This window comes from Macrosteles quadrilineatus, unplaced genomic scaffold (assembly GCF_028750875.1).
Source record: "Macrosteles quadrilineatus isolate MER2022 unplaced genomic scaffold, UCM_ALF_1.0 Scaffold_3__2_contigs__length_128488019, whole genome shotgun sequence".
Taxonomy (NCBI): Eukaryota; Metazoa; Arthropoda; class Insecta; order Hemiptera; family Cicadellidae; genus Macrosteles; species Macrosteles quadrilineatus.
In genome coordinates this window covers 16553857-16567102 of record NW_026542596.1, presented here as the reverse complement: position 1 = coordinate 16567102, position 13246 = coordinate 16553857, and the positions used below count along the sequence as shown (strand labels likewise).

At 32.3% G+C, this 13246-nt stretch overlaps 1 protein-coding gene across 3 annotated transcripts in view; it reads right to left on the bottom strand.

The window, feature by feature from the left end:
- LOC128988936 (putative leucine-rich repeat-containing protein DDB_G0290503) overlaps positions 1-13246 on the bottom strand; it is a 38703-nt gene that overhangs the window by 9445 nt on the left and 16012 nt on the right. For 2 of the 3 annotated variants that reach the window (XM_054410728.1, XM_054410727.1), the window contains exons 6-13: positions 12804-12954; positions 11914-12008; positions 7067-10559; positions 5456-5577; positions 4706-4870; positions 2774-2895; positions 916-1048; positions 490-579 (exon numbers count right to left, since the gene is read on the bottom strand). In XM_054410728.1, the coding sequence (XP_054266703.1) occupies positions 490-579; positions 916-1048; positions 2774-2895; positions 4706-4870; positions 5456-5577; positions 7067-10559; positions 11914-12008; positions 12804-12954 (4371 nt within the window). Of the gene's footprint in view, positions 1-142; positions 234-489; positions 580-915; positions 1049-2773; positions 2896-4705; positions 4871-5455; positions 5578-7066; positions 10560-11913; positions 12009-12803; positions 12955-13246 lie in introns of all 3 variants that reach the window. The other variant, XR_008490444.1, reaches the window with a different exon arrangement.

Genomic DNA, 13246 nt, shown 5'->3' with positions numbered 1-13246 from the left:
TCATGTTAAAGCTGAAAACAAAACACAGCAAATCCAATAGCTCATCATACTTTAAAAAAATATTGGCGTATTACTTATTCATAAAAAAACACATCCCAGCAAATAACAATCAGTATTTAATAAAATATAAAGCAAAACGTACAAAAAAACTATGAAAAAGACAAACATAATTACTGCAAAGAGTTCATCAAGCGTTGCTGATAATTTTCTATCTTTCATAGATTTTTCCGCAACTGAAAAGTAATCAATCATCGATTATTGAATCTGAAACATTGCTTGTAAAACTTCGTATAAATAAGGCAGGACTAAATGAGGTTGGAAATGCATTAAATTAACACATTAATAAATTTCTATCCAAGATTTCAAGAAATTCATAAATGTTTGAAATTTTTACTTATTTCTTATAAAATATTTCTGTTAGGTACTTAAAAGAACCAGTTAAGAATGTTACATTAAAACGAGATCTATTTGTTTGCCCTAAGTACTCACAAGTGTTATCCTATGTTCTTCTTTTGATACAATTTCCTTGGTTTGATTTTCATCGAACTTCACTAAAGCACAAAGGACTTTAGCTAGAACCTGAACAGAAATAATAAGCGTTAATTATACATTTTACATTTTTTTCTCTAGTCACACACTAAACAGAAATTTAGGTTTAACTGGGTTTTCACTAAATGTAAAAAAGCAAGAAATTTCATTGAGCAGTTGCAAAAATAAAGCAGTGGCTAGTTATAAGTAATAGATTTTTTTATATTCTATTTATTATATTCCTTTAATTATATTCCTATAACTACATTAAATAGTTGGGACTTATTTCACAGATCCAAATAGATCGCTAGAATGGTTTGTCAACTCAAGGCATTTTTGATCAGTTTTTACACCATCTAAAAACTGTGGATCAAAATCAAAACTCACCAATGGTTCCTTGCCCATCATATACTCGTAGAGAATATTTCTGAGGTATTCCATCTCAGTACAGTCTTGCATTGATCTTGATCTTTGACCTTCTCCTACTTCACTCTTTCTTTTACGGCCACAAGCTTCACATCTGGTTCAAGAAAAAAAATATGCACTAAAACTCATGTAAACAAGGAAATGTCATATAATTTTGTACTATTTTCTATCCTGATCCAACAAGTTATTTTGAGATATTATTAGAAGAACCAAAACTGTTTTTGGCCAAATCCATTATTATTGTTCTATTAACTTTTAGTACAATACACTATTTTACTTGTTTTATTATTATGCAAATTAAGTGAATATTAAAAGTATATAAATAATCTTATATACAGAGTGTTTTTCTTAAACGCAACCCAAATTACAAGTACCGTAAGCTACTTTGCCAAGACTAGACAACCTCATATGTAACTCTGTTGTATTTACTCCATTGTCGATCAGCTTATATGCATTATTATGAGGCATGAGGCTCATCTTGACTCATCTGAAGAGAACCGGTCACGACTCATCTTCCAGCGTCACCGCACGTGTCTATGTGATGACACTTGCCAGATTTTCAGTATTATATTCGTTAATTGTATTTTTGTTGTGCGTGTATGAATGTACAAAAACAATGGCAACAACGAATCCTAATCGGTTAGATGACTTGATTTTTTTTGTCACACCTGATGATGGACTCTAGAAGTCCAAAACTATAGTAGTGATCTACTGCAAAGGATCACTTGATGATGCAAGTAACATAAAACATTTTATCAAATGATAAGTTAGGTTTCAATACCATCATCAATCCTATTGTTTTTCAATTTACTATTTTTTAAATCATTTTCAAATCTTCTGCATTCTTTTTCTACTCAACACTTGTCATCGTCATAAATAAAACAAATGTACATATAAGTACATATATAAAACACTTAACCACACTGAACATTTAAAATCAATTAGACCAGCTAAATAATGAAAAATCTGAGACTGCCGAGTGCCGACACAAGTTTCCCTCTCTATATATATATATCTTCATGCTTGCTGTTCATTCAGAAGAATTTTGATCTTCCTAATGGGCAGCAGCATTTACACGCATACAACACAAGGATCAAGAAAATTGTCAATACCAAATACATAACTACTTAACAGCATAGGAAAAAGGTTGCATGGGTATGAAGTTTTTTTAATAATCAACCTGTAATCATTAAATGCTAAGTCAATTTAAAATTTTTTTTAAATACACTAGGAAAGTATCTTGTAAACCAAGTATTTTACTCTGTGACATTTTACAAAATCAAGTAGTAATGTTTCATGCAAAATTTTCATTTCTCTACAACAGTAAGTTAAGACAAAATTGTCTGTAAATTGCATTTTTCGATTAAGATTTGATTGACAATATCACCCTTAACAATAGCAATTGTTTAGCTTTGCTATGGATGTTTTATGTGACAATAAAGTGAAATTGTCGAATTTGATTATGAATTTGAAAAGACAAAATATTTGACAACTAAGCAACAGGCCTTGTTATCTGAAAAATCTAAAGGAATGACAACAGTAAAAGGTAACTTAACCCATTATTTAGAGTCAAATTTCAATTTTTGAGGCAAATAATGTGAACGTTTAATACATTATTGGTCATTATAATATGTTATCATTATGATAGCATTATTTTTTGGTAATTTTGTGATATGTTTGTTTACAAATCTTGTTTTGAGATTTAATTTATTTTTACGTTTTGACAAGTTGCGCTTGTAGCAAAACTAGTCAGCTTTTGTTGTTGAACAACTTTGACTTCTGGGAAGTACAGAGGTCATAGTTGATCTCGCTACTGTACCTTTGGTTCCTGAGCTCGGCCAGTTGCATAGTGAGGGCTTGTACCTGTCTCCTCAACAACTCATTACTGCCAGAACCACTCTCTACTGCGTTCACTGCAAGTCTACGAGCAGTCTCCAGCTCCTACAACATACCACCAAATATACTGACACACTGATGGAAAATGACAAGGCTTGTGCCTGAGTAAATGGTAGGTGAATACGTAAAACAAGTACAAATACAAGTTGTTTTCACATCACATCTATAGCTTTCAGCATGATATCCAAAAAGAGTAAACCACATTCGACAAGAAGCACTTTTTCACTTGGGGAAAATGCATAATGTTGAAAAGGCTGTAACAGCAGTTACAAAACACAACTAACAAACAAGTTAGTTAGAAGCTGTTTTACTTCTTTGGTCTTTGGATAGAGGGTATTTTTTTATTTTTTATACTATTTTTTTTAAGTGAAATTACAAGTTTTTCCAGATTTTTCAAAGTTTTTCCAGGTTTCAGCGTGAATGTTACGATACAATACAATACAAATCATCTTTATTCATGAAAGTATTTTTGCAGGAAATACATGAATTGCGTCACAGAAAGGAAAAAAGAAAAAAAATGTGGTATCTAAGTATCCTAAATAAAAGATTACAAACATAAATTATAACATAACATATTTCCAATTTATTTCTTCCAAAACTCTTCTATTGTAATGATTTAGATTGAAAATAGTCAGAAGTTGTTTAAAGTTATTGTGATCATGTTCAATAAAAATATTTTTGGCTGACTCCCTGATGACTCCGCTCAATTTTGTGGATGCCTCTGCAAACGCCACCTAGTACTATCTTTGTTAACTAGTATTAAGACTTCCCCTCCTAAGGAACAGTTTCTTGTAAAATAAGAGCATTTTTTATATCCCTTGATATTTAGAGAGAGAATTTCAGACTGATTCATTTTATGCTCAGATAAGGCTATTATATCTGGGCTTTAACTTAATTCTTACAAGTTAATTTTAAGATATTTAAATGTGATGACAGATGTTGTATGTTTTGGTGCAAGACAACGAAAACATTGTCTCTCTCAGTAGCAGCAAAATTCTTTATTATCTCCATTGTTCATAAAATCATTATCATTGGCGGCAAAATCCTGAATATCTCCCGTGGTCATGTGGTCACTTCCAACGGTGTTGTAAACGTCATCACAGTCTTCCATAATCGTGGCAAAATCCTAGACATCTCCCACGGTATGTAGACATTATCGTCGTCTCCCGCGGTCACAAATGTCATCATTGTCATCTGCCATTGCGGCAAATCACGAAAATCTTCCGCGGCAGTGTAGACATCATCATTTACACCCCCGGCCACAGAAACGTCACCGTCGTCGTCCACGATTGCAATCGTGGCAAAATCATGAACATCCTCCGCGGCCATGTAGACATTATCATTTTCGTCTTTTGCGGTCACAGAAACGTTATCAACGTCGTCCAAAATCACGGCAAAATCACCAAAATCTTATTTGGCCGTGTAGAAATCATCATCGTCTTCTCTCGCGGTCACGGAAACAACATAATCTGTCGTCTCCCGTGGTCACAGAAACGCTGTCGTCTGGAATCGCGTCAAAATCACGAAAATTTTCTGCGCCCGTGTAGACGTCATCATTGACTCCCGCGGTCACGGAAACGTCATCGTCGTCGTCCACGATCGTGGTAAATGCGCGTTTTACGATTGCAATCTTCTACCGGGGCTAAAATAATATTACGGTTTTTTTCCAGGTTCCTTTAAATTCAGGGTTTTTTCCCGGTTCTCCTGGTTTTCCCGGTTGGTATAAACCCTGTTAAAGCTATATTGACGAGCTTATAGCCCATTTTAGTTATATTACAGTTTAGGGTCCAAACAAATGGATTTTACTAGGAAATGAAGGTTTAATTTCCTATTGAGTTGTTTTAATGTGACTCACTCTTCTCTCAGAGTTCCACTCCATGTTGAGTGTGTTCAGTGCTTGTTGGTGTCTTGTCTCTTCTTCAGCCAGTCTCCTGTCCAGACATTGCCTCCACTTCTTGTCTTGCTCTCTCAGCTCCTTGTCATGGTTACTCCTCAACTGGTGAATCTCTCCATCCAAACTCTGCAATCAATTTTTTTAGGGACAGCTTTAGTGGTATTTCAGTGGTAATTCTACGGTTTGAAGAGAAAGCAGTCCAAACCCTCAAAACTTGTATGGATATGTTAAGGCCCCCATTTCCCTCAGACGCTAAATACTAGGCTAGCAACATCCTAATAGTCAATCGTTACTTTTAGCCCTGATTAAGAGTAATAATGGCTTTTAAAAATGTAAGTATAATTTATAAATTAGAAAATATAAAGTATTTATTTTCGACTATAATACAAGCTAAAATCTCTTTTAGGAAGTAAGATACAGGTAGCCTACAACAAGAATATCCTTACGTACCTACAGTTAATAAGAAGGCTATACAAGGTCAACTAAAGGAGACCACCGTTGGAGTATCAGCTAGCACAAATTCTAAATCATTGAAATTAAAACTTCCTTTCCCAATGGCTGAACACGCTGTATACAAAATTCACAAAAGTATACAAGTAAACCGTATTGGGATGAAAACCTTATTTTTAGAGAGGATAGTATGGATTTTAGTAAATATAATTCAAAGTCATTTTACTAATGTGTATAGCTAGTGATTGGATTGCTGCTTACTTTAACAGTTTGCTGGTGTTCTTCATACAACTTCTCAAATGCATCTCCTCTCTCTTCCAAATCTTGTTGTAAGTTTTGAATTTGTTCCTTCATTTCATTGACAATGTGCTTCTGTTCCTTACCTAATGTATCGACAAAATTAGCATTTCTCACAGTCAAAAAAATAAAGTTGTACTCTTGGGATTATCCAGATGATAATTTTATTTTTTTCCTGTCAAAAGCTATCTCTGTTTGTTAGCTATTTTTTAACATAGCACAGCTATATACAGGGTGAATAAAAAGTAAAGACAGGGGGTTGCTATGCACTCACTGTTGCTATGCACCCTCATTTCGAGGTCATTGCACAACCCCTCCCTCCCTTCTATTGTTTTGCCTTTCTATTGTTTCTATTCTGACTTTATAAACATAAATTTATTGCTTACGTAACAGTTCAGTAGTGGAATTTTCTATTGTGAAACAGTACTTTAAAACAAAATCACTACCGATCATGTCATTCTATTCTGTGTCAAGTCAGTATACCATTGCCAGTCAGTCGCCGGCGACTGCTTTGAGTTGACCTATTCTGTTGTGACAGCTATAAAAATAGATTAGGACAACTACCTCTCGCTCATCATTTTATGTAAACACTTAGTTACATTTGAACAAATATTGATTTTTTACAATTTTAAACCAAACTGGCGAGTTCAAAGATAAGCTTGAGTTTTAAGGCCGTACTCTACTCGAACTCGAAATTTCGAATACTTATACATCTCTAGACGTTTTGTGTTAATAGTAAAAAAAATCGGATCCATTAAAACCGGATCCAGCCCAAGATCCGATTTTTTTAGGATCCCATCGGGCGTCGGTTCTAGCTCAGATCCGGCGGATCCGGATCCGACCATCACTAGATTAATATAGTAGTATATAGTAATATAGTTATAGTATATAGAATATATTTTGATTAGGTATTAAATTAATTATGACATTTTAAGTGAAATAGCTATTTTGTGTATTAAGAACACAAAGTATATCATTGCCGCTCCATAACTGTAGATGTCCAAAACTTTAGCTGAGTGCATACATTTCAAGAGCGGCAATGATTGTTTGTTCTCATAATACACACAACATTTTTTCTATTACCATGATTTACATAAAAACGTATATATAACGTCTAGTTTAGGTTATGTTATTTGCTTACCGGATGTTGGTGTTTCATATAATCGCCATGAGTAAAATCGACTGACTTAGTGAGCGGAAATGAGCTATTTTGCATATTGTTTATGAAAATGTGATCATTTTCATGCAGCGGTAGGAAAATTTTTAAAACTGGTATGAAACTTTTAAAATTTAAGCTTTAATACTGTACTGCAAAAAAGGTTAGCCTATAATGTCTTTTAAAACTAGTTCTGTTTTTAAAGAAATTTGTATCATATCAATTATAAATTAATTGATATAGGGATGCCACCTAGGTGTGTATTTTAACCCAAATGTGAGTGAAGGATGAGTGTAGCCATAAAACATGTTTTAAATACATAAATTTTTCACGTAATACATCTAAGTTAATTTTAACTAACTAATGTTTGATGATATATAGTGTGTAATGCTTTTAAAAAGTAAAAATTAAAAACTTACCAATCTTTTCAAAATCGTAGAGGCTGCATTCATCTTCGACTTCTTTAATCTTTTTCTCATATTCAGAAACAACATTTTTCACATTTAACTCATGTGTATCCTTGAGTTTCTGAAGTTTTTCGTTGAGTAAATCATTTTCTTGCTCTAGCCTTTGAAGTTTTTGTTTGTAAATGAATTCAATGTCATCAACATGTTCTTTCTGCTCATAATCTTCAATAACAGACTGGAGTTTTTTAATAATATCATCTTTAAGACTGATCTCTTGTCTCAGTTGCATTTCCATTTCATTGCATAGCTTATTATCAGATCTATCTGTTTCTAGAAATTTCAATTTTGAAGAACTTGTTTCATGGTATTTGGTTTCAAAATTGGTTATGAATGATTCCATCGCAACAATTTCTTTTTGAATGTTTTTGCCTTCTGAATCAAGTTTTGATTTGTCATTGTTTGGTGTAAACAAATCAACAGAGTATTCACTATTCACAGAATTATGATTCAACAGGTTTGTGAAAGATTTCATCAGTAATATAGCTTGTTTCAAATAAACTTCAGGTTCGTAAGAGTTGCCAATATCTAGTTGAGATAACCTCTCTAGATGTCCCATCTGTCTAAATGATACCATATTTGAACCAGTTTCTTGTTCATTGTTTACTGGATAGACACTTTCTAAGCCTTTGACATTAACTTGCAACACCTCTTCTTGTATGTTTGATAATTCTTGAAAATTTTTTAATTTTGAGTTGTATGAGTTAATATCATCTTTGCTCTTGTGTTCTACCTCAATGAGTTTTGCGTGAGAACATTCTATTTCGTGTTCAATTGAATGATTTACAAGTTTCAACAAATCATTCTCCAACTTATAATTAATATAATTGATTTCACGAGACATTTCATCTTGAAAATCGTTGACAAAATCACACAAACCCTTTTGCAATTCTTTGATTATTTTTACATTATTAAAATTAACTAACAAATAATTTAAAATGACATTCTTTTCTTTGGTAAGTTTTTCAATGCATGTATTCAAGGCATTTACTTTATCCATGAGTTTATCCATTTCAGATTTTAGACGTATATTTTCTTGATATTTTTCATTTGTTTCCTGACACTTCTCCTTGAAGGATTCTGATATAGAGCAAATCTGGTTTTTCAACTCCAAACTACTAGTTTCTTCCTGTTGAAGCTGTGCTTTAGTTTTTTTTAAACTTTCTTCGTAGCATTCACAATCGTTTTTGAGACAACTGATTTCCTCAGATAACTTTGTTTTAATTTCTGTGAGAGATAAAACAAGCTCTTTGTTTTTTACAAGTTCAGCAACGATAGTGTTATGTCTATCCTTTAACAATTTCAGTTCATTCTCATTTTTTGTACAATTTTCTTTCAACATTTCTATGTCCTTTGACTGTTGCTGGTTTATTTCATTGACAGACAGTAACATTTCTTCCTTTTCTCTAAGTTGACTTTTTATTTCCTCCATACTGTCTTCTTCATTTTTCTTATTTTTTAATAGTTTCTCGTACTTGTTTTGTAGAGATTGAAATTTTTCATCCAATTGTGTTTGTTCTTCAGTCAGTTTTGTTAATTCTTCTACACTAGTTAAATACTTGTTGTTCAAAGTTTTAAATTCATTTTCCAAAGTATATTTTTCACTTAGTAAACTCTCTCTTTCTTTTCCTAAGGAACTAAGTTCATCAGATAACTTCTTATTGACTTCTGATATAGAAGAATGATTCTCCAAGTTTAACTTTTGAGATTCTTGCAGTTTTGTTAGTTCTCTTTGCAAATCATGTGTCTTAATAGTTAATTCAGCATGCTCTTTCATAAGGATTGACAATTCTTCACTTTTAGCATTCAAAGCTGATTCTAGTTCTAATATTTGATTTGCATGAAGGTTAATCTCAGATACAAGTTTGTCTCGTTCCTGCTTCACAGAAAACAACTCTCCTGACAAATCTTTTTTGGTGTTGGTGTATTCGCTGCAGCTAGATTTGAGCCTGTCAGTTTCTAAGTTCAGTGATTTGATATTATTCTCTAAAACACACTTTTCTTCTAATAATTTATCATTTTCTTTTTTTAAAGATTCAACCTCATTTAAACGTTCTCGTAAAAGCTCAACAGACTCTGAGTAATTTGATTTATTGCTTTCTAACTCCTTGACAAGATGATCAAGTTTTTCAGTGACGGTAAGTTTTTCTTTACTGATATTCTCAAATTCACTCTTCCAGTGTTCCAGCTCATGCATTAAATTGTTCTTTTCCTCAAGTAGACTCGAGTTTGCTGCTTTATTTTTCTCAAGATCACTTTCAAGATTTGAAAGCTTCAAGAGAATAGTATTTTTTTCAGCAGCAAGTTCTTTATTTAAGTTGGTCAATGAGTTGATTTGATTTTCTAGTCCATCTGAAGTATCTTGCATCAATTTATAGTCATCTTTGATTAGCTTTAATTTGTTTTCCATTTCATTTACCTTGTTATTCAGAGCTTCTTTTTCTGAGATCACATCAATATTTTCTTTCCTCAGAGACACAATTTCATTATTCATAATTTCTTTTGACTCCAAAAGAAGACCACACTCAGTTTTACACTTTGCAAGTTCTTCTTCTAAGCTTATAAGTTTTGTTTCTTCTCTGCTTTTCTCATCAATAATTTTCTGCAACTTCTCACTCTTCTCGCCAGAGACATTTTGATAATGTAACAATGTTTTTTCGATTTTTTTTATTTGCATCTCTAAATTTTCATTGCTGGCTTTCAGTTCACTTTTTTCCATTGACAGAGTATCAAGTTTAGCTAAGTATTCCTCCAATTTATTTTGCAAAGATTTCATATCTCCTTTAAATTTGTTATTTTTTTCTGTAATTTCCTTGTTGGTATTTTCTAATTGTTTACCTTCTTCCTTTAACCTTAATAACTCTTTTTCTAAATCCTCTTTTGTATCTTTCAGCACTGTCACTTCACATCTCGTTTGTAAAAAGTTTTGAAAGCACAAATTCCATTCTTGAATCAGTTCATTCTCTACATTAGAAATAAGGCAATTTATGGCATCATTTTTTCCATAATTATCATTAGATAACTTTATTTTGCTTTTTAACATGTTTGATGTTGTTTTGAGGCAATTTAGTTCATTTTTCACTTCTTTTAAAGAACAACTTTCATCTTCCAACTTGTGAGATAGTGTTTTATTTTGTTCTTCAAGTTGTTTGATTAAGGCAGTAAGTTTTTCCATTTCAACTTTTTGTTCATCTTGAGCAGTTCTGTTATCGGTCAATTTTTTGTTTGTGGATTTTAAATCAAAATTTTGCTTATCATAGCTTGAAGTTAATAAGGAACAAGAAATTGCACTCTTTTGTAGACTTTGAACTTCAGCAGAAATTTTCCCAATTAAGTGGCCCAAAGCTTTGGTAACTTCAACTTCATTTTGTTGGAATTCAGAAAGCTGAGAGTTATCCACATTGTCAAAGCTTTTATCTTCAGAAGCACCTCCCTGTAGTTTCAACTTCTGAAATAAAAATCATGCATTAAAAAGGTGCGGGTGATATAGTGAATTAACTGCATCTGTGGGTTGCAGATGTTATCAAGCTACCATACAAGTTCTGTATCCATCTATTAAGTAAATACTCTGTAACAGACTAAATTGATATTTCTTGAATCTTTTTAACTTTTTGGGGGATGTAAAAGAGTATTCTCCTTAACATCAAGATCATTGTAAAAAGTTCGGGTCAAACCAAATTTTAATGCTCACGCTTTTTCTAGGAGTTTGGCTCAAAAAACTCGGAAACCTTACATATGTTTGCAAAATGTAACACTTATATAAGTTTATTTCAGCACATAAGAGTCTAAGATGAAGCTGGTTTCACAATCTTTCCATGACGAAACATATTTCATCATTATTCAAAACATTATGAGCTTAAGAGTCATCATCATCTGCGGGGTAGTTGCGTTTTGGGGGTATGGCCTTGGGGGACGGTTGGGTGGATAGGTACGGGTAGTACTGGGTAATTATGTACGCCATTCTGAAAACATTGCCAAACACTGACTAGACATGTTCTGCACTTATGTATGTGCAGCAGTGAGCTTCTCTACCCTTGGACACCAAGCCAGACCTATCTAACTCAGATCACTACCACTATTCAGATTATATTTTGTCTTTGAGAATCAACCAGAGTGATTCAGTATTACTTAAGAATTATAACCAAGTGTTTACTGCTTATGGCAGCAAAATAGAATTACTAAAATATAGGCCAAACTTCATTAAGAAAAACAGTGTATTGTGAAAAAATAAAAAATTGTAATGTTTTAATTACGGTACTATAATATTCAAGTCATGAAAAATAATTATTTGATTAATTATTTAATTGTTAATTACAGTGGAACCCCTCAAAATGTCGGATATCGGGAGGAGCATAACCTGCATAACCTTCCTTTGGCTATCGTCTCCCGCGATGGTTTCGAGTTTTGCTGTTTCTACCGTCAATGCTGAATTGGGCGATTTTTTCTAATTTTTTTTTTTTTTTAGTTTAGTGAAAGAGTTACTTCAACTACCTATTACTTTATAATGTTTTAAAAAACTTCTTAATTGTTTGTAGGCTATAGCTTTGTAAAAATATAACTTTTTTCTTTATTTTTGACCCTGAAAATAAAATACTTACAATAAAAAAACACATATAATTGAGATTGTTAGCTTTTTTAAACATGCTTCAACTAAAATAAAACAGTACAAATAGTGTCATAAACAGCAATTCAAACACATGTTTTGTCTTTTTGTAAGAGGGGTAATGAAGACTATTGAATTATCTTACTAAAAACAAGGAGGAATCTTTTCATAAGACAAATAAATTACAAAACGATCTTACCTTCAATTTACTTTTCAATAGGTCAAATTGTTCTGTTTCTTCAATCAAAGTAGCTTTTATTAACTTCAACTTTTCTTCAAACCAATTAATTTTGTCTGAAAGATAAAACAACCGATAAGATTTTTAATTTAACACGTAGCACTACAACAGTTTACACATTTTACTCTATTAAATAAATATATTTTATAGTTTTATAAACAAAAGTAATTTGATTATTTCCTGTAATGGACAGAAAGAGCCCCTTGAACTAAACTAAAATAGGAGGTAAAATTAGACACGTCTTAATTTAAGAGACAAAGTTTGAAATGACAAGTCACATTCAACAAAATACCTAAAATAAGACTGGATACTTTGGCAAATAAAATAATTGTGTAAATAATATAAGCTCTAAAGGGAACAAATCACTGATGAGTATGTCTAGTAATCATCTTCCAAGAAGGAAATTTGTCACAAGAGAAAAGAATAATCTGAAGCAATAAACACAAAAATCCAGAGAAACAGTTAAGAAACAAAATATACTTGAACGATTTTCTTTTTCAAAGTGCAAAAATTCAGTTAAAAATTGTTTTTCAAGTCCATTTTACTTTGTATATCAACCTATTTTTCTTCTCAAACTGTGCTAGAATAGCTGAAATGGTTAGTTTAGTATAAAGATAGGTAATTTGGTATTATAGCCAACCACACCGATAAAGCGACTTCCAAATAAGATTTTAATTAGTTTCAACAACAAAATCTTCCTAACCTAACCTAAAACATAGTCTACCACTAAGTTAAGTTAAGTTGTAATTATTAGGTGTGGTCAGTATAATACCAAAGTACCTGAAGATAAATTCATTAATTAACTATATTTTATGAAATCCATAGTATCAAAAAATATGCTGACACCATACCTGCACTACTTGAGGCATCAAATGGCAAAGGCACTAATGAAACACTAGAGTTTTCCGTGAAGTCTATGAGATTTGCTTCCTCCTTCGAAGAGTAAGATGCATCTAGGCATTCAGTTCCAGTACTGTCACTGACACCCTTTAAATATTGTACCTAAAACATACAAGTCTAGTATTATACTAGGCTTGTAACAAATAAAATATATAATTGTACTGTTCCCTTAGAATTGATGGAGGTCTCGGTTGTTCAAAGTGCCTTCATTTGCTTCTATTATAAGCATTGTCACATATTTGAGACAGCAACGCCATAATGGTATACCCCACTGTACTAAAACAGCAAACATTTTTGGTACCGGTACATTTTTAAAGCAGAATATGAGTGCAAGATGAGTGATAAACAGAATTAGACGATCTATGAAGCTAAGTTTCTAACCAAATTAGTTTGT